Source organism: Brienomyrus brachyistius, chromosome 23 (assembly GCF_023856365.1).
Source record: "Brienomyrus brachyistius isolate T26 chromosome 23, BBRACH_0.4, whole genome shotgun sequence".
NCBI classification, from domain to species: Eukaryota; Metazoa; Chordata; class Actinopteri; order Osteoglossiformes; family Mormyridae; genus Brienomyrus; species Brienomyrus brachyistius.
This window is the reverse complement of record NC_064555.1, coordinates 5,903,707-5,928,882: the sequence shown is the minus strand read 5'-3', so window position 1 is coordinate 5,928,882 and position 25,176 is coordinate 5,903,707. Positions and strand designations below refer to the sequence as shown.

Here is a 25,176-nt window from a genome sequence, read left to right as displayed (position 1 = left end):
GTTATTCTGCTCTACTTATAGGTGGATTCATGTGAGGAAATCAAGGAGCAATCGGCCACCTGACATCGGTAATAGAAAAGCTAGATAACGGGCATCGTGAAAGTGTACAGAAGTCACGTGTCTCGTCAATATTTTCAAAGTTCATCAGCAATGGGGCCTTTTCTGCTTGACCTTGCAGCTCAGAAGGATGCCAAAGACCAACCAAAATCTTTTGCTTTGTATTATATAGGACCAATTCGATCTGGGTGTAAATAAACCGGGCAATATACGCTGAGGTCGTCTGCTGAAATCATTAACTTAAAAGGAAAAAAATCAAAATCAAATAGCCGCTCTTTTAGGCCGTGAGTAATTAGGTATTAAGTGAGCAATTAAGTACTAAGTGAGTAATTAACAACTGCTGCGCTGCCTTTTAATTAACTCAGATTTGAAGCATTGGACAAACTTATCTGATCGAAGTCGATGCTGTTCAGAACACTCGCCTATAGACTAACACGAGATACACTAATTTCTCTTCATAAAGTCAACACCCGTTTACATAATTAATTTCCCTTATATGGCAACACGCACTGTGTGAAATCTGGATTTCTTATCCATTTATAAAAGCCACAATACTTTTTGGGCAAGTATCACTTTTGAAAAGTAAAACAGGCATTTGTTGACCCAGTTAAGATCCCCTCAAACATAAGGATGTTAAAGTGTCTGCTGAGAGTGCGATGATGCTTTCATCTTAAAGATGAAATTGTTGGCAGGAGTCTGCGGAAAGTGTCTTTGAAGATAAAAGCGATGCTGGGGCGCTGTAAATCACTTTCTGGATCTTCTTTCTTTTCGTTAAAAGTAGCGTTATATGCAGCGTTTTTTTCTAGGAAAATTGGACAAACCAGCTCCAGGATCCGATGTGCATGTCTAAAACATTGTGATATATATATATATATATATATAATATGTTTTTCAGAGTGATAAAATTGCTACAGACTGTTTAGAAAACAGAGCCCAACTACTGGGTTGGCACTGAAGTAATATGGTAATACGGGTAAAATATAAAGAGTGGGGGGCCGGGTCTGCCCAGGCAGGCCTCTGACAGTAGGATTTGGGGCCCCTATAAAGTGCTGGCCCCCCCTGAATCTGCCTGGGTGTCCACGCCCCACCAACAACCCAGTGCATATGTAATGTGGCCATCAGAGAGAAGATATACATTCTAAGGGTGAGTCAACTAAAGGAATAACTTAACACTGTGGGAAGAAACCTACATAAACATAGGAGACCCAATAAACCTCACAGCTACAGAGCAGAGGAAAGATTCAAACCTACCACCCTGGGGACTGGAGTAAAAAGACCTCTGACCTGGTGAAACAAAAATGTGTGACTAAATACCTGATATTAGTATTGTTAATGTTTTTTTTTTGTTAAAAAAAACTTAATAGTGACCATTAGAACAATATATATGGTCTGCTCCAGCACCACTGAAATGAGTACACTAATCGTAGAGTCTAAACCTAGAACATGCAAAACTTTCTATGTTCCTAATCTTTAAAATAAGGGCAAACAACCTCAAGTTAGCAGATAGCATAACTTTTTCGCTGTTAAAAATAAAATCAAAACCTCATTAGGTGTAGCATGTAGGCCTAATTATCAATTTGCACCTACATATGTAAAAATTGGCTTGAAATAATCATACCCAGTTATTTATTTAATCTGTCCTTTGAAAGTGTGCATGTTTTTTGTGGCGTATTTTATAGTCCTCTATGGAACTGAGTACGGCAATAACCAAATGACATTTTCATGTGTCGCGCGCCCTCTTCTGTTCGCGTTTATCACTACACATCATTTTCACGGCGCGGGGACGCTTTTGCCTGAGCGCGTGCTTGCGTACGTATCGGCCGGATGACGCCTTTCCGTTTTTACGTTCAAACATGGCTGCGTCTATGATTGTAGGAGAAGCACACTAAATCCTTATTGACCATGTCAAGGTCTGTATGCTTTTCGTTTTTTTTAAGTGCTTTTTATTTATGTTACAGATACCTACTGATCTGGGGGGTAAAAACCGAGCACCCTGCGATAAAATCAGTAATGCGGGTGACATGCGTAACTCTTCACGCCGTCCCACATGTGGACGTTAGTAAGCAAAGCTGCTTATATTAATCTCTGTCGCTATTATCGTTGTCCGTTAGTATTTAACTTGTTATTTTTTATGTAAGTTTTATATTTGTCTGTTTGCTTTGTGGTTGGCTGTCTAGGAAGTCTTTGCCTACGCGATTGTTTTTTATCTTGCTGCTGTGCATTATTTTCCAGATTTCATCAAACCGGCACTAAATCACTTGATTAAAATTTTAGAAATACACAAAGAAATATGGCAGGAGAATTAAATCTAAACAATGAGGTGGTGAGGATGAGGAAGGAGATCAAGAAGGTCAGGGCTCTGATCATCCGCAAGCTCACCAGACAGATCACGTCGCTCAAGAATAAAAAGGGAACAGAGGCTGAGGTTCAGAAGAACCAGAGACGAGTGGCTAGACTACAGGAGGAAATCAGTAAGATGAAAACCTTAAAACCTGACTATGTGACCAAGCTTGCTCTACAGAAGAACCTCAACTTTGAAAAAGTTTGCAAAGATACCAAATTGACCTTAGAGGATCGAGCAATCGCACGAATCGCGACTCATCCTCAGATCAGCAAGAAGATTGTTGACATAAAAGCTGCAATCAAAGCATTTCAGGATGAGCGTAAAAAACCTCCTGAGGGAAAAAAGACTCAAGTTTCAGTGAAACCTGTTAAAGACCCCATAACACCAGGTAGTTTGACAAAAAACATCAGTGATAAAGAACAACACAGTAGTGAGGCTGTAAAATGTCAGGATATTGAGGTCAAGCCATCTGATAGGACATCCAGTTTTATGAAACCCCTACTTCACAAAACTGAAAATTTGACTACTTTAGAAGGAAGCAACGTTGAAATTCACCCTGACAGAAATGTAGAGACTGTTGCCAATCAAGAAAATACCTCTAAAAATATCCAGTCAACTACGACTTTGCTAAAAGCTGATACAAACAGCACAGAAGCAATGAAGGAACCGGCAAAAAGCAAGCAAGAAAGTATATCCTGTACTACGGAATGGAAGAAGAAAGATGTGGAGGAAAGTGACCTTGATGAGTCTGACGAGGACGAGGAGAAGGAGTACTTTGACGACAGCACAGAGGAACGCTTTCACAGGCAGTCGTCCCAGTCGGAGGACAGTGATGATGATGACTTCTTCCTCGGCAAAGTCAGCAAACTGCGGAAGAAGAAACCAGAGTCGGGTTTAGGTGAGAGCTTGAAGAAAGCGGCCACGTCTGCAGCTGAACCTGAGATGGAGGCAAAGGAACAGACTTGCGGTGAGAAGAAGGATGGCCAGGCGTCCAAAGCCCTGAAGCTCCAGTCTGCGTTCTGCAACAGATTGTCAGGATCCTCCTCTAAAGGTCCTGGTGGAAAATCAAAACCATCCAAGTTCCAAAAGGCCATGGCTCCCACTGGGGGGAATTCAAAACTGTCCAGGTCTGAGAACCAGAAGGGGGACCCTGACAAAAGATCACTGCCTTCCAGACACGTCAGTAAGGATAATGCTGGTCGACGTGGCAGCCTTCGACCCTGGGAAAAGGGACCAGGTCCCGGCAAGGAGAGACCAAAGTTCGAGAAGCAAATGCAGGGCAGAAGCTGGGCGACAACGGTTCCCCGTCCTTCCCAGAATGCACCACAGACTCTGCATCCGTCCTGGGAGGCGAGCAAAAGACGGAAAGAGCAGCAAGCTCAACTTACAGCTTTTCAGGGGAAGAAAATCAAATTTGACGACTAATGATTTTGTTTTTCATTTTTTTTATTAACAAAAAAAATTGATTTGTTGCAAGACTAGTTGTACATCCAGTGATCCAGTTGTGGAATTATATAAGCATGTGAAGGTGATTGATATTCTGTATGTGATACTGCTTCAGCTGAACACATAACGTGACCAACCATTATGGTATAGCTAATTATCATTAAATATACTTATCTGCTGCCTTTATGAAACACACGCACATTTGTATTTTTGTAAGACTTTCTTAATATATCATCTGTAGGTGGTTTGAGAATGCAGATGTCTTTTTCTTGTTACTTTTATGTGAAACATTTTTGCCTCTGATCATTTTTATTTGAAGTTTTACCAGGAGATTTTTAATGTCTACAAGTACTTTAAGTAGCTTTAAACACAGCAGAAGATGAGGATGGAGGGTCCAGGATTGTTTTACAGCTGATTTGAATCCAGTTCTTTGTTTTAGGTAAGTATGGTGAGCTCTGCTGTAGCAGATGTCCTGTATAGTGTTTTGGAGGAGACGATGTTGGCAGCTGCCTTTATCTGTGAAATCAGGTGATATAGCAAATGCCTCAGGTGTCCAGTCTTGTTCCTGAGGAAGGCAGAAAGAGTAATCAGTATTACGCAGTGTAACCTCAGTTCCTCCTAATATTTTTTTTGGAAAAAAATCATAGGGGATTCTAAGCCAAAATGTTGAATGGTGGTAATGTTCAAAACAATACAAATACACACAATAAAAATACACACACCTTATAAGGGCCTTTTCAATGTAGAACAAAGGAATATCCCTCAATAATCCATAATATAATGCAATGTGGTACACGGGAAGGCTGTCTGTTTAGTAGCAATAATTAGAGTTCTGGTTAGAGTTATGGCAGAAGGGAAGAAGCTCCTGGATTAAAGGAAGGTTACATTTATGAACCAAATAGTGACAGAGGATGAGATATGGACTCTGAATACAGGGTAGAGGTGGACTAGGACTGAGTGGGGGAGGTTTCATTCTCTAGTTATGAAAAGATCTATCACACTGCATGACACTAGTGCAGTGGCACAGTACTTGGCTGGCTAAACATATACCATTTTGGCTGTAATGCGGTTGTGCTGGCATGAAATTGGCTGCTCTGACACCAAGGTGGGAGTGAGCACAGTATTATATCGGACGATCTTATAATATAAGGGACAGGTGGCAAAACTAGTTGAGTGATCTCCCTGTGGCTGGAAACCACCAGGTTAATGGAGGTATCAAGGAGAAGCACTGTCACTTCCTCTTCAGATCACTCTGCCTCAAATGGTTATTTATGTCATATTGTAATTCATAAAAGCTATCCGAGATCTTCAAAAGAGTGCAAAATCTGCATTAAAAACCAGTATAATACGATAGTAACAAAAAACAACAGTAAGTAGTAACTAAGACTTGCAATCTCTCTTCCAACATGAATTAATCACTCCAATACATGACATTTTAGTCCTGACAAACACAGTAATTATAATAGCCAGTGAAGGGAGTTAAATGTAATAATGCTAACGCCAAACTAATCTGCATCGACGCTGCCGTGGTGACATCAGCAAGGGCGTTGCGCGCATGCGGTATTTAACGTTCGCTACATCGGAAAGCAAAGAGGGGAAACGGTTTATATGACCAGAATGATCGTTTTAAAATCTAATAACTGTGTCCGAAGTGAAAAACACGATCATACATTGTGCATTTAAAAGTGCTGTTCTCTCTGTACGCTGCCAGACTGAAAACGGTGCTACTGACTACAACGCGAGGGAATCCCCATAGTTACCCGTAAACCTTATTCGCCGATCACTGTTTAATATATAAATACGAACTGGGTTTCTACTGGCTACTCCCGTTGTCCGTGGTCCAATGACTTCCTTGTATATTCAAACCAGCCTTGTGATTGGTTGACAACTGGGCGCGTGTTCAAGTATACTGTAGGCGATTGGTAATCAGGGCAGCCAATAGGATCTTATATGCAAATCTGGTTTGAAAACTTCGCGGGAAATCTGAGTTTCGCGGGAGGGCCTTTCGCGCGTAAACTATATCCCTTCATTCATTGTCAGCTTCCTGGAGCCATTTTCGGCCAGAAAGACGGCAGCTCGTCTCGGTTTTAAATCCTTCGCATCTGCTTTGCTCCGCGATTAATATAGAGCCGAAACTGGCTGTATCGTTAGATTAGACCCTTATCTAACTCTCGTCGTAAATATTTTAGACTATACTTTGAGGGATTTTGAGAAAATCGGCTCTAAAGTAAAGTAGGGACAAAGGGCAGCCGAGCCTTTAAAGATGAGAAAAGGGATCCCCTCGGCCCCGGAGAAAGTGATCATAACAGGGGTCGGGGGCTCTGCCGTGGACAAAACCACCGTCTTAACAGCGCTGTCTGATCGCCTGAGCTCCAATTTCCCTACGGCCACGTACATACAGATCATCACCCCGCCGTCCTCTTTCACACAGACGGGCCATGTCTGCGCGTCCGAGGCTCCGGCCGGCAGCTTGATATACTCCACTCCCCACGGATCGGCGAACGGATCGGGACAGCGACCGGCTTTGGGACGGCCTCCGGTAAATACGGCGCAGGTTCCGGTTCGATTGGACCGGACGCGCGTGTATGCGTGTTTCGCGGCTCGCCTGGCGCTAATCCACCATTCCTGTCGGAGTTAAAGGCAGCACTTTTGCTGGAAGTTGGGGGCGAGCTGTTCCGGCCTGACAGCAGCCCCACTTCTCGGGTCTAAATGTGGCTCTAACCGGGGGGAGGGGAACGTAGTTTTCGACTAACTTTTATTCCTTTTTCCGGTGCTAACGAGCCGCTGGTGTTAGGGGAGGACGGAGGGGGATGGGGATAGCGGTGCTGGGGGTCATAACCGGGTATGAAAGGTCAGCCGGCGGTATAGTTCAGCTTTGGTTCGGGGGTCGGTGCGGCTGCAGCTGGCCGAAGCGGAGGTCCCGGTCCCTCGTATTTCTCTCTGCTCCCCGTCCTCCCCCATGTCTGTTACTTTCAGTCGTCCCTGTTGTTTCTTCCACGTCCCTCCCTTTTTTCTATATCCCCAAACAGGCCCCATGAAGATTGCGGGGGGGTGGGGGGTCGCTGCTTTTCTCTATACCTCTGATGGCGGTTAGCTGCTAAGCTAACACGTAACGGACCCCTCCCCCCACTGTCGAAGATGAAGGTGGGGGTTACAAATGCTATAAACGTTTCTTTTCAGTCTGAACGGTGGTCCCTTACCTGTAGCGGTCTGCTCTGTGCCCATATACTCCCCTTTCCAGACCAGTCATCCTTGATTGTGCCTTAATTATTTTTGAGATTTTTTTTTTGGTCAAGTCTCTAAAATGTCTGCAGTGGTAGATTTAAAGTGTGACATGTTTTACCTTGAATTCCAAAAAGGGGTGCTCTAGGCTGATGGACTTGTGTAGACCCGAGGAAAAGTAGCTTCAATGGAGGAGGGGTATTTGGGCATCCATATTCAGGTGTTTACTACACCTCCTGATCTTGTGCTGCGGGTGGTGGCCAGTTGGGAGGGAAGTCTGTCTTCTCTGCAAATCGTTTAGGGTTTGGGGAATCTCATCGTGGAAAAGACTCCCTTTTGTGTACGCTGTTGAATCGTGCATGGATGAGATGTTATGGGACATTTTTTGCTTCATTTACAGCATACAGGGGTCCGGTTCTGGATGTGGCTGTGATGTCTCTTCAGATCCCCAACCCTCTCCGCTTTGTGTGACGCTGGTGCTTTTGGTCTGGGCACCATTCTGCTCCTGGCGATTGACTCTTACGTGGGAAATTTGACCATAAAATGCGTATTACCTGATTTAAATGGACTATTTTTGGTTAATGGCTCTGCTGGTCCAGTACGCTTTGATGTATTTATGTACATGACTGACTACCTGTGAGGGCTGTTGGTATTAAATAGCATCCCCTTTCTGAAGGTCTTGATTTAATTCTATGGCCTTTTTCGTTTTAGTTGGTACAGTTAGACCAGAAACATCATATAAACATCATATAAACCTCTGGGGGGCTTTTTTTTTGCCAATTCTCACCAGTTTGTGTGGCTTCACTGTTTGGAGATACGACTGGTGTGTGTTTTGGGCTTATGGAGGTCTTATCTTCCTGTGCTTGTCTACCCAGAAGCGTGTGCTGCTCCTACATGTTGGTCATGACTCGGGTCTGGTTGGCCTGCTTTCCAGTTTCTGAGTCGGGTTGGTTTGGTGGGTCTCGTGTGCCTGCCTACAGAACCGTGATGTTTTGGCTGCAGGTTCCTACCCTGGTATTAGGTGACCTGCCTTGGGATCGTACCTCAGAGAATTTCAGCCACTTCCGGTGCTTGATGCTGTCAAGGAGGCGTGTCTGGAACAGCACACCTCTAATGGACACACTTAGTGGGGTAGCTGTTCTGGGTCAGAGTCTCTATGTTGGTGTGGTATCTGACAGGAAGTATGTAGCTTCCTGTCCTTGTATCTCTTCACTTCTTCTGGGGGGAAAAAGCAAAATTTTCACCAATGAATTTAATCATTGATGCGTCATGGATCCTCAGTGCCTCGCCTTTGTCTTCTGGCCGATGTGTAAGTCTGGCTCCCAGTGCGGCGCCGCCGTTTAACACATCGTGTGCACTCCACTTGGTTTTCGGCCTACTTTTAGGCCTATAGATCAAACGGTTTGGTCCTTCACTGCAGATTTTTAGCCGCCTTAATTGTGCTGGTTGGTGTTTTTTGGCTGATGACTATCTTCACGGGAGTGGCTGCTTCAGGTATGCTTTGTTGCATCTACATGGAAGCCATTTTGTGTGGGAGGTAGTGAAAGTAGAAGTGTGCCTGTCATGGGTTCGGCGTGGCTGGAGGGAAAACAGCCCGATGTTCAGTGTCACACACGCTTCGTAATGGATGGAATCGGCCACTTCCAGGCACTTCTCTGCTTACCTGGTTCTGCATTTATCCAGTTTTGGTCGGGCTTCTTTTTTTTATTAATCTGTGACATCTGGGGGAAAAAATGTGATGTGATCATGCTGTGTTCTTCCCCATCTTTAATGAAATGGAGTTTCAATGGTGACAGTTTTAAACCCCCAGGAATCGGGATCTTTAAAAGGCGTTTAAAATGAGTAGCACGGGAGGCTGGGCTGAGGTGACTGGAATGCACAGATGCCGGTGGGAGTGGCGTGCAGCTGTTTTTTCTAAGCTGTCTGACCTGTTAGTCGTCTTGCTTCCCTAGAATTGCCAGTTGCATATATTGACCCCTCTTGAGTTTTGTGTTTCTTTTTTGTAGAATTTGGGTCTCCGGTGGCCAGGGAGGCGCGTGGATGTTTCCCTATCAAAACTGGGGTCAGGTCTCTGTCAACTTCCCTGCCCGAGCTGAGGCTGTATGGGACCTTGTCCTCTGCGCCTGTTGATGATGGCAGACGTATTACCTCAGTGGTTTTATCGTCAGAGTGGTTGATAACTTTATCTGAAAAGCAACATGCCTCGTGTGGGTTGTTGTTTTTTTTTTTTTGCTTGATCTGTCAAATTGGGGTACTGGGTCTGTTAGGGTTTTTCTGTGTGATAAGCTGGGGGGGGGTCTTCTGATGGCCCCGCCTTTGCCAAAAGCCACAAACGCTGCAGATTAACTGGGAGGTGCACCCTAACTTTGACCTTAACCGTGGTCCTGGTGCAGCCAGTCGAGGTCTGATGTGTTCTGAAAACTAGGGATCTCTCTGGTGGGCTAGTGCAGGGGTACCAAGTTTTATCCGCAAAGGGCCGGCGTGTATGCGAATATGATTGGCTACCCCTGGGCTAGTGACTGCAAATTGATGATTTTTTTGCCCTGATTGGTGCTAATTAGCAGTTGGCTAATCAGTCTAAAATACGACCACTTTTTATGAGCTGATGAAGTAGTTTGCTCAGTAACATTGTTGCATTGTTTCAAATTAGTGGTGGGTGATAATGGAAAGAATTTGTTTTTGGGAAATCTATTGTAATTTACAAACTGCAGGGAGAGTTTGGTTGTGTTGTCACTTGTTCTACAATCTTTTTAACCTCCCCAAACATGTGGAATGTCTGGCTGTACGTATATGTGCAAGGGCGTCGTCCACGGTGGCAATGTCTTCCACGGATTCTGGAAAAAACTAAATAGTGACACTTTTTATTTGAAATTCTAAATGTTTTTATTTTTTTATTTTTTATGCATTATTTGTTTGAAACTCAAGTGCAGTTATTGACCAAAGCAATAAATGTTAGTTTGTACACAGATTTTGAAACTTAAAAAAAAAAAATATATATATATATATATATATATATATATAATACACTTTTGGTATGAGTTTTTGTATGTGCAGTAACATATGAGCTTTAAGTTTATTACTTTGCTACAATCGGTGCTTCTTTTAAGGACTTGCTTCTTAAATTGAATTACATTGCTATATACATTCCAAAATAATCTATCTATATTGTGTAGCATAATTCTGATGAAAAATATTGTGCTGACATTTTGGCCATATCGCCCACCCCTAGCTGCCTACACACTCTCCCCCCCAGCCCCTTTCCCCCTCACATCCCAAAAATGTTGCATGACAGGAGAGGTAAACCGCTTACGGGGAAACGTGTCTGCTCTTTGGAGATTCTTTACGGTGTTGAATGAAGGCGTTAAATTTGCAGTGTGCAAGACATGGACGTAAAGTCCTTTGTGAAAGAACTACCTCAAAAACATTTGGAACAAATCACTTTAGTTAATTCCTGCAGAGCCATTTGTATTTGAAAAGGCTATTTAATGTATTTTTGCTCGTAGAAAGTGATTCTGTCCTTGTGGATTCTTTGGGAAGATGCATGCTTCCAACGTTCCAGGTTTAACTGAGCAGAAGCCATTTAATCATACCTGGAAACATAGAAGTCTCACTGTTGTGCATGATCATGCTAAGACGTCTGCTTGCTAGTCAGATGACCAAAAAAGCTAACAGCCCCTCACCCAGATGAGTAATAATTTGCAGTTTTTTTTGGACACCCAGGAAGTGTCCCAATTTAGGTGTGGATGTTCACTATGTTGGCATTTCATAATATTCAGTGGTTAAGTTCTCTCCAGCTTTTATGAAACTATCTACAATCTATTGGCTGGTGAGGAACCTCATGAACTTTGTTCCCTTCATCTTCCATCACCAGGCCAAAAGGCGCCTTGAACTGGATGAGACCGACCACCAGTATATCAGCGATGGCGTCAAGACTCCCCGTGGAAAAGGAAGTGTGTCCACTCCCACCCTGAAGAGCCCCAGAAGTAAGTCTGGCCGGATGATGGAGAGTCATCTCCTGTAGACGCTCTTGGTCATAACGCTGTAGGTCTTGGGTTTATTAGGGTTTTCATTTCATTAAGTAGTGATGCACGAATGTGGAAATATTGGCTGATTCTGTTTGATTTCCATCTAATATTTGATGCTACCGGAAACATATTAGACACTTGCACAAAACAGAATTCTCTGCTTGAATCGTTATTCGAATCACTGGTTGAAAACCAAAATTTATATGCGGTTCATATTCTGGCTGCAGCATGGTGACATAACTTAGGTAACACAACAGTGAACCGGAAAGATGGTGGGTATGTGTCAAGGCAGCCTTCCTAGTAGGGCTGCGTGATGTACGACGACAGATTTCGGTCATAATAATTTTGAATAATAATTTTTAGAATCGCAACCCACAATAAAGATGACATTTTTTGTTTGCAAACCAAATTGAAATGTATGTAGTAACAAGAGTGATTATTCTGTCTTTGTAAGACACATTGCTTGTAGCGTAATATACTTGTCAAGGTATGTAAAATACTGCGCATATAAAAGCTGACATTATAGCAAAAGTATTTTTTTTTTTTTATTTCTTAATAGTAAAGTTTTAAAAGTTGAGTACAGATGAGCATTATCACAGTTGTATGAAGGGAACGGTACTCTGTGTGAAAATGGTCAGGATTTGTAAAATCCAACATGGCTAAGAGAAGAACACTTTTTGGAATCGGTTCTTTCTCTGCAGCCATGCGGCGCGCGGCCCGATGCAGCCATGCGGCGCGCGGCCCGATGGTGCCTATGGGCTGTGATTCTTGGTAGCCCAGTGTTGTGTCTGTGTTAAGACCAAGATCTGTTTTTTTGTTCAAGATCTAGCCATTAAGTTGAGATCCAGTGGGAGAGTTAATTGACATAGAAAGGAGATGTAGAGACTGCACTGATGATATAATAGCTTTATTTCACATTAGTCTGTTTTTATTGTACTGTTGCAGCCTCCGAACACTCAGGGGTCATGTGATGGGCGTTTGCCAGTTTGCTCTGTTACAATAATGTAAAACGGCGACTGTTCTAGTTCCCAATCAGCTCTGTCGTTTGGCATAATCTGCAATGACTTGATTTTTCAGGAGAAAATTCAGCTGAATATCTGATCACGGAAATATTTGATAGTCGCAGACCTACGGACGTTCCTGATCAGCAGCTGAACTCTGAGCTGCTCAAATCTGTAATGGAACTGATCTGTGACAGTAAGACAATTGGCATAAGGATGATCCCAGTCACTTTAGCTCTGGCGCTGCTAATTCTGAATATTGACGAAAGTCTATAATATCACATCACTATCAATCTCGAATCTGAATGTTGATTGATTTTCTACAACTGCATGTATAAATGTTGCTGAAGCATGCCCCAGCAGTACATCAGTGCGTGATTAAAATAGAGATGGCAGTTGATTCTTAATTGCGATTAATTACGCAAACCTGAGTGATTAGCGATAAAACATGCTTGCATATGCGATTTTATATTTGGTAAATACATTGCAATTATGTTTACCTATAGGAAAGCAAATCTATTATTGGTACTTTAGTACATTATCCATCAAATAAGATAGCAGCTTACTATTGTTAAAATAAATGTTCGAGTACATAAACATTAGAGGATTGCAGGATTTTCCCTGGTACACAATATATAATATCCTTCACTTTACATGTGTTTTTACCTTAAATGCCAAAATTTTGTAACTTTTACATCAGGAAGTGAACAATAGTTAAATGCAGTTTAAAGTTTGCATTCGTAGATGAAACCCATGGGCAGAATATTTGTCTGAGATTTAATATACATGGACTTTAGACAGAAATTAGTTTAACATTTTCAACAATGAAAGCCACAGCAAACAGTGTTTGGAAAATATGGATTTTATGATTTACTGCAATTATGTTGCTTTGTACTGCAAGGTTAATGCTACAGTACTGTGTCATTTGTACAGTACATCTAGTTTGATCGCACGTTGCTGAATGTGTCTGAAACGTTAATTGTATAGAACCTAAACTGAATCCGTTCGGGCTCTTGTGAATCTAAACTGAATCAAATTGTGAGGTCAAGGTTGATTCCAGACTACCTGTATGTTCGTCAAAGATTCCAATTTGTTTGGGCACATACGTTTGTTAGTCCTTATGGTTTAAAAGAGGTTGGTTTAGTTTTTAAGCGGCTTTACCCTTGTGTTCCTCAAATTAAGATTTCGTAGTCCAAGCCTTTGGCCTCATTTAGCATTTGGCTTTCATAGTTTTTCTTGTGACTCTGCCTTTGTAAGTTTTGTGTTCCGTTTCCAGCTCTTTAATCGTCTTTACAAGTGTGGAAAGCCGCTGTATAGTATTTCATACCTCTATAGTATTTCAAATTTGATCTCTGAATCTGATCGAACAGAATCATTAGCTTGTGAGTTGAAATCGAATTAAATCGAAGCGTCTGTGCCAAAACCCAGCTGTAGTTTTGTGTGTGAATGTTTTTCTCTTAATCTACTTATGAATACATCTAAGGATGAAATTTGAAGATTCCAGTGTGAGTTTTAGGTACTTGTTATTCCCAATGGTGCAGTTAGATTCACCATGTACTGAGCGATTTAAAGGCAAAAGACTTTATTTTGTCATTTTTAAACACGAACGTAAAAGCATGGATGCGGTGTGTTTTCCCACTTAACCCATTTGCGTAGCGACAGTGGTGTATGTGCTTGTACATAGATGGATCTTTGGGTTTATGAACTGACAGCTGGCTTATGGTTTTTGCAAGCGACTATTTTTGAATTAGACTGTGGCTTGGGTCCCACACAGGCCTAACCGAAATGTTTAGTGGCTGGTTTATACTCTGCGCTTGCAAAGCATACACTTGTATGTTGCTGCTTGTGCTTGTGTGTGTAGTTTACGTCAATCTCGATTATGTCCACCAGAGGGCAGTGTGAGAACGATCTGGGTTGACTGCCTTGTTTGTATGAGGTTGTGACATGAAATGTTTTACACTTCCTCCCTCCACAGCGAATTGCTGATTTTGTAATACTGCTGCAGCAATTCTCTCTTCTATTCACTGCTCTTCATATTGGTTCTTTGCACTGCCATATATCGCTTTACTACCTCATGTTGAATACTGCATTATATTTAGTTAGTATGGGTTTAACGCTGTATTCAGCCCACGAGACGAGACCCGATATTGGGTTCATGAGACGATATTGAAATATTTTAAGGAACAATTCAAAACGGGATATATTACTGCAAAGCAGCCTTTTGTTTGATTAATTTGTACGACAAAAATGCTAAATACTGCAGATGTATGGTGAAATGTGTTAATCACCATCATATGCAGGAAGGAACAGAACAAATATCTCGCACCATAAAATACTTCACCAAAAACTCAAATGACAGGCTTCTCTCGTATTTGACTTCTTATATAAGAGAGAATATAAACAAAACTATAAAAATTACAAACACACAACTTTTTAAATGTTTTCTTCACCAGTGCGGTGGATTTTTAGTAATGAGCTATGATGCAACGGCTTTGCATAGCAGTAGCATTAGCCACTGTGCGGCATTATCTTCCTATGATGCTTACAGACGGTGTGTGTTTTGTCTGTCTCCCTTTCGCCGTTTATTTTCCAGCCTTGTTCTTAAAATGCTGCTATACAAAAGATTTAAGTGTATGGGGCATCTACTATGATACTTTCACCAGACAAACTTACAGCAGCTGATTTTCAGTGCCTTCGCAAGACCGCTTTTCACTCCGAGAAATCTCGACATGTTGTAGTCAGTATTGTGTACTTAGCCTTACGGCTGCACAGCGATGGAAACTTCCATTTTTTTTGTGAAATACTGCAATGTTGACGAAGCAGGAAGTTCAGAATTTCTGAATTTATAAGTGAGAAATTGATTTATGACTGAACCAGAGAGCGCATGGAGTACTCATGCAAAACGGCGGGCGGTAAACACACTAGATATTCTTCAAAAGGTGCCGTCATTAAAACTGCAGGTCGCTAAGTTTTGTGTCATATAATATAAATGTTCTAGTGAAATGTAACCCTGCCCCCCGCTCTTGGCAAATTTCATCACCACGATTTCTAAATACTATGTTGACATTATGTAAATACAGTATGTCTGTACAGTGTGAGGGTATGCGAAGGCCTGATCTCAGACCTGTGCTGAGAGAATTGCATATGCCTAACTTGCGATGTCTATTATTGCACATCACCCAGGGCTACCTACTATTTTTTGTACTGTAATGCTGCGCTGCCTTGTTAATTGTCTATCTGACGGCATTGAAGCGCAAATTTCATTGCACTTTGTACTGTTGTAGTGTACATGTGACACTGCTGTCTTCAAACAGGGTGAATATTGGAAGCGGAAAACTTAAATTGCCATTAAATTTCAAATACTGTACACGGGCGCGTAACAGCATTGGGTGTTCTTCTCTTGCCTCTGAAAATATTCAGTTTTGAATATTTTTTAGCCACTTAAAAAATGAGTTAATAACTGTACTATATATGAAACAAAGACAAAAGGTAACCCTACGACCCCCAAGCTTACTAGTGGGACCACTTCTCATGTACATGTCGTGTTAACTCCCTATGCAAGTGCACAAACGATGCATGGAATGAATGCAGAATATGCATGGTGACCATGATGCGTAAGCGAAAACGTTATCTGTATTTTTCCATATCATCCAGACATTACTTTTCGATATGACACATTGCATGTATTTTAAACAGTACTGCTGCTTTGGTATTTTGAAATCTTAGCAATTTAAAATTCACTTATAACCTCAGTTACCCTCTTCAGATATGCACACACACACAAGGGTCCGTATCCTAGTTTTTAGTAATTTGTCCGAGTTATGATTAAGATCATAGTCAACTTTTCTACTGGCAGGCGGACAGAGATCTGGGTCAACCACACGTCGACAGCAGGGACACGGTGTAGATCGTAACAGCTTTTATTTTTTCGCTAAATACACCAAGATATAAAGCTGAGACGCTGAGGCAGTTTGCGTTGTTGACGCCGTTGCAGTTACGCAAGTTCAGCCGTGGAGTCATTAACGATGGAGTTTAACGATAAGTTTAAATAATAAAAATCTTTCCAGAATTTCCAAATTACCTCCACACGAGCAGAATAAATGAAATAAGCATCTCTCTGCACTTTGCATTTGGGACGAAGATTCAAACCGTTATAAAATGTTTTGCAAACGAGCTGGGGTAAGATGAATCCCTAAGGCTTTAATTTTTTAAAATTTGCTTTATGTGAAATAGAATTACACTTCAGAAAAATATTAGCGGCAATGACCAACCATCCTGCCCAAAATCACCACGCAGTTCCCCATCCCAGACTAACTTCAAAGTTACCCATGAAGAAGAATTGCCACTAGATAACAGGGCATACATTTCTGACCTTTTTTTATCCTTAAATGTTTTATGAAAGCAAAAATTTTTATTCTGTCAAAGCTGTAAATGCTCTCCCTCAGTAAATAATCCAAAACATGCTGTAGGAACCTAAAGTCCTTTATAAATCCCAAATGTAGAGCTGAGTACTTCGAAAGATACCAGACTCTTATACGAACGAATTGCAGAAATTTGTCGAACCTTTGGACGCCCAACCTGCCAACTCTGCACCTCAAAAATGCAAAGAACAATGTCGTTATGTCTGTTTTTAACAAGCATCTGCCGTTACCAATATGTTGGTATATCATGAATCCCTTAGGCAGAGGTGGGGAACAAAAGTGGTAGTAGCCGGTGTGAGTTTTTGGGAAGGCCTCTCAATCAGCCAATAACAGTGGGTCCCCAGGATTGGAGCTCAGAACCACTGTGTTGTTTTTGGCTGGTTGGTGGTCACCCCTATAACCTGCTCCCACACATGCCCTCCATGGAACGTTAAGTTAACCAGCTACACTTTCATGCTGTTTTTTGATTAGACTGGTACAGTGACGGGTAAACTGTTGATCTCGTGAGCTTAAGCACAAGCCAAGCTTAGTTGCTTGTGTTAATTGATGAGTTGATTCTGAAATGTGTGTGTGTGTGTGTGTGTGTGTGTGTGTGTGTGTGTGTGTGCAGCTCCGAAGTCGCCATCGGAGAAGACGCGTTACGACACGTCTCTAGGTCTCCTGACTAAGAAGTTTGTCCAGTTGCTGGGCCAGTCCTCCGACGGTGTGGTGGACCTAAACCGGGCCGCCGAGGTCCTCAAGGTTCAGAAGAGGCGCCTGTATGACATCACCAACGTTCTGGAAGGGGTTCACCTCATTAAGAAGAAATCCAAAAACAACATCCAGTGGATGTAAGTGTCCGGTTTGATTCTGAGGGTTAGTAATGGGTGTGATCATCTTGGCCTGGTGGTAGATGACTGAGCTGATGGGAGAAGCCTCTGCTTCAGCCTCAGGTCTCATGTAATTAAAGTGCCCTAGATCAGTGCTTCCCAGACCTGTCTTAAGAGACCCTCAGATGGTCCATGTTTTTGCTCCTTGCCAGGCGGTTCACATTTTTTTTCTCCCTTCCGGCAGTTGATTGGGAGCAAAGACATGGACTTTCTGTGGGTCCCCAAAGGACTGGACTGGGAAACACTGGTCTACACGTTCAGGTTTAATATTTCCTGAGATGAAGCTTCTGGCTGTAATAAGCAGGCAAATGGAGATTTAGGGATTGTCGCCACAAATTGTCTGGGCCCTTTAGGTCTGAGCCTGAATATGATCTAACTGGGCCGTATGTGCCTGTAGGGGCTGTAGCCTGTCAGAGGAAGGGACTGCGCTCAATCAGTGCCAGACCCTCGGCCGCCAGGTCATGGAGCTGAGCCAGGAGGAGAAGAAGCTGGATGAGTTGATCCAGAGCTGCACCCGGGACGTGCGGCAAATGACCGAGGAAACGCACAATCAGAAATATCCTTCAAACTGCCAGAACTCTTCTGTAACATTTTAGGCCAGTCGTCTATCTAAACTGTTAATCTGGGTTTTGATTGGTGGTTTCCCCCGCCCGTCAGGCGGTTGAAGTCACTGGGCTAATTTTTTACCAATCCCGCGGCGCGGTGGTGGCAGATTGGTGTGACACGTTGTTCCCTTAACGCGCATCTCCACGTTTGCCTATGTCACGTATCAAGACCTCCGGAAGATCCGGAGTCTGCGGGATCAGACTGTGATCGTGATCAAAGCGCCCTCAGAGACCAAGCTGGAGGTCCCTGACCCTCAGGAGGTGAGGGACCGGGCTCCTCACTTGCAGGGTTTAGGACTCCTGATAAGTGTGTGGCTTCTAGGAGGCTCAGTGTGCTTAATGTGAAATTGCTACAGTATCCACTGATTTCCGAGATGTTCCTCCTCGGGTCTTGGGTCTGAGCTGGCAGAATGGGATGACTTTTTGATTGTGCTATTTTACATGTAACACAGGAGAGAATCGCCATTAAATGCGTTTTTTTTTTTTTTTTTGCAATTCGGTATAAGGGAATTAATAAAATTAAATGATCATGTCTGTCTTTAGAGTTTACAGGTTCACTTAACCAGCACACAAGGTCCCATAGACGTGTTCTTGTGTCCGGATGAGAATTCCCCCAGCAGCCCCACGAGGAATAGCCCCTGCGACGTCAATGGAAACAGCTCTCCTCTTGTCAAAGTCTTACAAGGTAGCCTTCTGTCCCCAGTGACGTGTACAGAAGTTTCGTACAACCTAGCAGATATCTTGACGTGGGCAAAGTCAAAGTAATTTCTTGTCTTCGGGTCTGCTTGATGCTACTCTTGGCACAAGTCAATATGTCACATTCTGCTTCTCAGTATTGTCAATAGTTAAAATGTATTGATTGTTGATATAGGCTAATATTTCTACATCGGTGGGCCCCTAGTTAAAGGACAGGTGCTCTGTAGCTGCGGTTCATGTCCTCAGGATGTTTATGAAGGTCCTGCCCCGTCTCTCCTCCTCAGATTGCCCCACGAGCGAAGCCAATGGCGGAGGTGGCCCTAGCGGAGGGCTCGGCGTGTCCGATTGTGCCGTGACGGTCACCAGCATTTTGCCCCTCACGCCACCTCTTACCGGCCTCCTGCAGCAGACGGAGGATCAGATCCCTTCTGTCCTGGAGGGGCCTCTCATTAACCTCTCGCCTCCACTCCTCAACGAGGACTACATGTTAAGCCTGGGAGATGAGGAGGGCATCAGTGACCTGTTCGATGCTTATGATTTGGATCGGCTTCCCTTAGAGGACCTGCTGTGCAACTGATGGGACGATATCCCCCCCCCCCGGGAGGAAGTCTTTTTTTTTTTTTGGAGGGGGGGGTTTATTCTAAAGGGGCCACTCTCTCTGTTCAAAGAGGTGGGCATCTGCAGGCCCCCCACCCCCAGGGCAGCCTTGGATCAGCATCTTCAGGATGGGTTAATCCTTATCCTTATCTTGATTTGGTTTTTTTTTCTGTCTATATCCATATGGGAACTGCTTTACCAGGCTAAGAGCAACCCCCCCCCCCCCCCCCCAATATACTTGTTCAGAATCTCGTGGTTTAAGCCTGAGTGCAGGAAGTGTCCCACGTTAAGCCAGCTGCACCCCCCGCTGTTGTATTTGCATACCACTTTTGTATGTAATTGTAGCTGCCCTGAGTTTATGAGAAGCTGTGCCCAGATGGGGAGCCAGTCCCGGTCTGAGTGAGCTGCGTCGAGTATCCTGCCTTACTCGAGCGATTTCGCGCAGACCTGGCCGAGTTCCGGGTTGTGTCCCAGTGAGAGAGCCCGGCGTTCTTCACGGATCAGTGCCTGGGCCCCACAGTAGTGCGAAATGCTGGAATGTGCGCTCTGTTCAAACTTCGAAGCTGGGTTTGCACCATGATTGCTGGTGAAACTGCCATTTTTCTGACTGCTAGGAAAATGCGGAAAGGAGTTACTCCCATGAGGAGTTCTGAAGTACGACATGTATGTGTGTCTGTGTGGCGTGGGGTTTTTAAAGCATCTTTCTGTGTTTGTCTGCACTTCTACTCACCATTTTGATCTAGAAATGGACTCTGGGCTGCAGTGATCTCTGTTGGTTTTACGTTATATCCAGTGGAGATCCAATGGGTCAACAGACTCAATGGAAGGTCTCGTCGGTCCAGACTTTAGCACGCAGCTGCGCTGCGATTGCGTTTGTCTTGAATCCCAGGTAAATGCTGCATTGCTCCCTCTGTGCTTAAATTAAATTATTCATAGGTACTAATCTGCATTTTACAGTATGCAATATTTACTAGTATTTAAAGGTAACCTCTTTCCCTCTCATTTAGATACCCAATAGGTGGTAACTGAAAAAATTGTAATTGGAATATCTAAGCAGTGTGTCGTAGGGCTTTCGGTAATATTGTTAAATTTTAACGTATCGGTTGCTCTGCTCGTTTATGCCATACAGTGGATTTTTTTAGAAAAAAAAATTCCCAGAAATCCTCTTTCTTTCGGCAGCTCGCTCTTCCTGCAGTAAAAATGTGCGATGAACACATCGAGGGTTTACAACTTGGTACTGGTTTGAAATGTGGGACGAACGATTTTGGAGTTGACTTCCAGCGGAAGCCAACTTACTTCTGGCTCGAGCCCCTGAGGACCGCTGGCATTTTCCGGAAGTCTTGTTTGTCCGTCAGTCAGCATTTGATAATCCACCTGCACTCCGCGTCTGTTCCGATGGTGCTTTAGCTCCGGAGGAATTTCGTCATGCCTGAGGTTTAAAATGATTCTTGGCATTTAGGGGCCCACAAGGCACCTCCGGATCAGGGGATGAAGCTCTTAGATTTGGTCGGTTTGTCTTCATTTAAAACTGGTTAAATGAACAGTTCGGGTTGCATAAACATCACAACCAGGCTTCTGAATGAAGACGACAGCCTCCCTTTCACGCCTCTGGAGGTTTCTGTCCACTTCCCGTCGCCTTAGCAAAGCCCATTATGAGCCGAAACCCTGCAGTGTTGCCTTAAAGGACTGTATCTTCATGCAGGAGCGGAGGGAGGCTTGTTAAAATTCTCAGGAATTTAAACACTCTGTAGGGATTCTGTCAGCGAAGGAACCTGACTTGTGAGAAATGGTCTCCTTCACTGAGTACCGCTGCAGGGTCTGTGGCGGTAGCAGCTGTTTCTGAAGCGACACATGGAGTAGCCGAGCCTGAGATACTTCAGCGCGTTTTGGGATTTATGCAATAGGCGCTGGCTTCCTGGCCCGGGTCCGTTAAATTCTGTCGGAGGATCATCGCATTTCCTTGACTGCTTGCTTTGAGTACCTTTAAACGTCTACTTCTGAAGGATACCACTCTGGGTTTTCATCCATCTTTGATCCAACTCTCACTGCTTTGCACTGTTTGCTGCCCCTCAGTTTTCATAGCTACAGTATGAAATTCCCTTTTTGGGTTAGGGATTGTTTTTAGTAATGATTTTACCCCCCCTCCCCCTATGGACCCCCACCCATTCCTCAAGCTTTTAAAAAAATAACCTTCCCTGTTTTAGCAACTGAAGTCAGATGAGCAGCCGCTTAAATGAAGCCGGAGGCTCCAGGCTCAGCGCTTTTAATCGGCAGCGTTGCCGTCAAGCCGGAATCCGCAGCAAGCCGACGTTCCGGCGTGTGGCTGGAGTCAAATGACAAATCAGATGGACAAGAACTTTCCAGGATGCAGAAGCAGCACGTTCATTCTCAGTCTCCCATGTTAAACTTTTGCACTGACCCCAAACTGCTCGGTTTGTATTCTTGCTTTATATATTTGCATATTTACATACTCCTGACCTACAGATGAATTCCTTTGTGGAAATGACCCTCCATGGATGACCTTCTACCCCGGGGCTTTGTTGATTTGCCCAAAATGGCTCAAGTGCTGCCAACATGCACAATCCCAGGGGGGGGGGTGGTGGGGGGGTCGGAGTCCTATCTTCAGGACCAGTCTTGTACTGTGAAATCTGCTGTGTGCCTCATCAGTTTGCAATAACTGTTCCAAATTAATCTCTGCCCTGTCTTAATCCCCGAAGCCCAAATATTACTGCCAAGTACGAGTGTGAAGGCTTGACGTTTAAACCCTTTTATCATATTGGGGGGGGGGGAGAAATGATTCTGGGACTGTGCTTATTGGTGTGTTTGTATGTGCATGGAAGTTCAATGAATGTTGGGGAAATGTTAATTTTTTTTGTGTGAAGTGTATATAGAATTGAAATTGTTTTAATAAAAATGTAATTTAGCTTTGTATTGTCTGAGCGACTGCTGGTGTTCGTCTGATCAGCCGACCCCCCCCCCCCCCTTCCTGCTGGCTTTAGCAAGCCAGTTAATCAGTTGTGTGTGTTGGCAGGTTTTTTTATTGTTTTTAATTGGTTAGTGATGGAAACCTTTTAAAACTGATTCCACCCTCCTCTCTCGAGACACCTCCCTAACAACCGGATTCTCTCCCTCACTATCTATACATGGATCTTGTCCTAATTTATAGGTTTGTATTTCAAATTTGTACTTCAACTGCTGCTGTTCACCCTTTTCTTCTATGGTCTCGCCTTTTAGTCTCCCAAACCGTATCCTTACCTAACTTTGTTTACCTCAAGGCTCCAGCCCAGAAGGTCCCACACACATGGCTGACAATCACTGCTTTCTTCAAGCAGAAGGTCCAGGCAGGTGCCAGCAGCACGATGTGCGTAGGACACTCGTGAACCAATTTTATTACTTGGTCAGACTTTTCCCATTCCTGACGTTTGGGATTCGTGTGTTTTTAAGGCGTTCTGCCTCTGGATTGCGCTGCAGGTTGTAAGGCATGTTGGTACATCTCACCGTGGGCTTGGAGTTAAACATCTCACACAGCAGGTCGCGTCGCCTCCTCTCCCTGGTGGATTAAACCTAAACCAGTACAGATCAGCTGGAGGATTTTCTTGAACCTGCCCCCCTCTGCTCCTGATCATCTGGTTTGGCCCCCTTCGTTCCTAACTTCCAGAAGGTGCTTGACCGGAGTACCTCTTCTGTCGTGTTAAGAGCCAGCCCAGACACCATTGAATGTCAGCTGACTTGTTGGTGCCGTCCTCCTATAGCCAGCTTGTGTGTGAAATCTCTCCCGTTACCTTAGTGATCTCATAACACACCCTTGATAACGCAGCTCTTTGCGTGTGTTTCAAGCGAGAAGGCCGGCGTTGCTTCTTCTGCAGAAGCATTTCATGAAGCTTTCTGTAGTATCCCGCAGCTCGATGCAGTTCCCACTTGTGCCACCGAGTGGAGCTCGCATCCAAAGAAACGTGGCAGATTCCTGCACCGCCGTGCACATGCCGGCCCTTAAAGGTCAGCCGTACCCAGAGGGCGATGTGGACCCGGAACGGTCCCAAAGTGGGCAGAACTGGCATTAACTTGTAAGTAGGTGCGTGACCCAGTATAAATAATGCAGTGTGATTTCTACTGTATTTATTTAGCAGATGCTTTTACCCAAAGTGATATGCAGTTGAAGAGGGTGAGTAGGTCAGTGAGTCCCTGGACCAATCTGAGGTTTAGGGTCTAATGGTGCAGTGACTCCGGCATCCCTGGGATTTGTTCTGGCACGATATCCTAACCCTCTGGGCCGCATGCTGCTCCTACAGCCGTATTGTGTTCCGAAGCACTGCTTCCTCCGTGGTGTGTGTGTATGGAGCTCCTTATCCTGGAGGTGTCGCGTCCTTCAGATAATCAGTGCTTTGGTGGTATTAGGCTGTATACTGTCTGCATTGTTACTGGTGCAGTGATTTATTTATTTTTTTCTTCCTTAGCTAGCAGATCTGTTGTGTAATAAACCTAAAATAGCTACATTTGCAAACCCTACAAATTTTTTACAAGGCAAGTGTTTCATACATGTAAATGCATGTGCAGACTTGTCTTGCGTTGAAAATCTCACGCCAGCCAGCTGACGGCAGTTGGCAGCGCTGTTGCCGCATGGATTATCTTGGTTCTGTGCTGCCAGCAAGGATCCTGCATCTTCGTCGACTCCCGTTGGTGGTTAATTATGGGGCGTGGCCTGAAACATCGTCCGGGCGACGGCCATGATCGATTGGCAATATCTGGGTGGTGTGGGCCTGCATGTGAACACAAGCCCTCTGCGTGGAGGTGGAGTCGAAACCCAGATGTGACCCAGCACCGTTGTCTCCTGGGTCCTGAGAAGGTTTGCAGGAACTAAACAAAGGTGAATGTTCAGCTTGTCCGTTTCCCTGGTACTCTTGTGTTCATATATATACACAAGTCAAAAGGTTTTGCACACAGTGTTCTTGCATTTGCATGTTACTCACTTAACGTTGACTGAAAATACTCGATATTCTTTGCTAACAAATTTCCAATATGGTCACCGTTTTGAGTACCTTTTTTAGCAAGAAAATGTTGTATCTTTAACTAACCAAAGTAACCTCCTCTAGCAGTTATGACAGCAGAGAGATTTCTTGGCATTTTCTGCAAGAGGCATTAAACGCTGCTGAAACACTAAGTAGTGCATTTAAAGTTAAAGGGCAGCCTAGATTTTCACTTACGCCACACAACCAGTTAATAGGATCAGTCATGTGCTCTTTCCAAAGGAAACATTTCCATTTATAGTTCACTCAACTTTCCATTGCTTAACAAGAATAAGGCCTGTAGTTTATGAAATAAATGGAAAAGTGGTAACCTGTGATGTGCAAAAACCTTTTGATGTTAGTGTGTGAGAGAGAGAATTTGCTGGGGTGTTAACCGCCATGCTTGAAGCTCTGCGTAACTTCCTTAAACCTCTTGCATGTGGTTTGAACCCCTTGTCCTCACTCTCACACTCTCCCCCCCCCCACTCCAGTTGGGCTCTGCTCTGAGTAATAATGTAGGGTGTAAATGGCCACTGCTGCGTAATAACACTGCGATGTGCAGGTTTCTGCTCAGGCTGTTTGGGGAACATGTTGATGTAGGTGTTCGGCCATTTGGAAGATGCCAGTGTGGTTCTTCCCCGCCTGACAGTGTATCCTTTCTCTGACCCTCTGCAGGACTGGAGATGCCGTTTATACAGGTTTCTCTGTCTACTGGAGGACTTCAGGTTGACAACGTTGCTTAAGGGAGTGAAGCAGTCAGCCTTGGGGAAATTTGAGGTTTCAAAGTTCATGCTCATCCTCAGCCCTTCTTTCGGGTTGATATTGCTGAATGTGCTTATGTGTCGAAAGGGATCTTTAAAAAGCCCTCTGGTTTGCTTTGTTTGAACATC

The 25,176-nt window shown here is 43.9% G+C and overlaps 2 protein-coding genes across 2 annotated transcripts; both read left to right on the top strand.

Moving 5' to 3' along the window:
• The first annotated feature begins 1,844 nt into the window (after positions 1 to 1,844).
• Positions 1,845 to 4,038, top strand: srfbp1 (serum response factor binding protein 1). The gene is made up of 2 exons (XM_048993529.1): positions 1,845 to 1,967; positions 2,290 to 4,038. The coding sequence occupies exon 2, from the start codon at positions 2,348 to 2,350 to the stop codon at positions 3,824 to 3,826; it is 1,479 nt and encodes a 492-aa protein (XP_048849486.1). The 5' UTR covers positions 1,845 to 1,967; positions 2,290 to 2,347; the 3' UTR covers positions 3,827 to 4,038.
• Positions 4,039 to 5,874: 1,836 nt separating this feature from the next.
• On the top strand, positions 5,875 to 22,212 carry e2f3 (E2F transcription factor 3). The gene is made up of 7 exons (XM_048993530.1): positions 5,875 to 6,386; positions 10,941 to 11,052; positions 17,127 to 17,346; positions 17,783 to 17,941; positions 18,137 to 18,251; positions 18,534 to 18,675; positions 18,971 to 22,212. The coding sequence occupies exons 1-7, from the start codon at positions 6,111 to 6,113 to the stop codon at positions 19,261 to 19,263; spliced, it is 1,317 nt and encodes a 438-aa protein (XP_048849487.1). The 5' UTR covers positions 5,875 to 6,110; the 3' UTR covers positions 19,264 to 22,212.
• Positions 22,213 to 25,176: the final 2,964 nt, after the last annotated feature.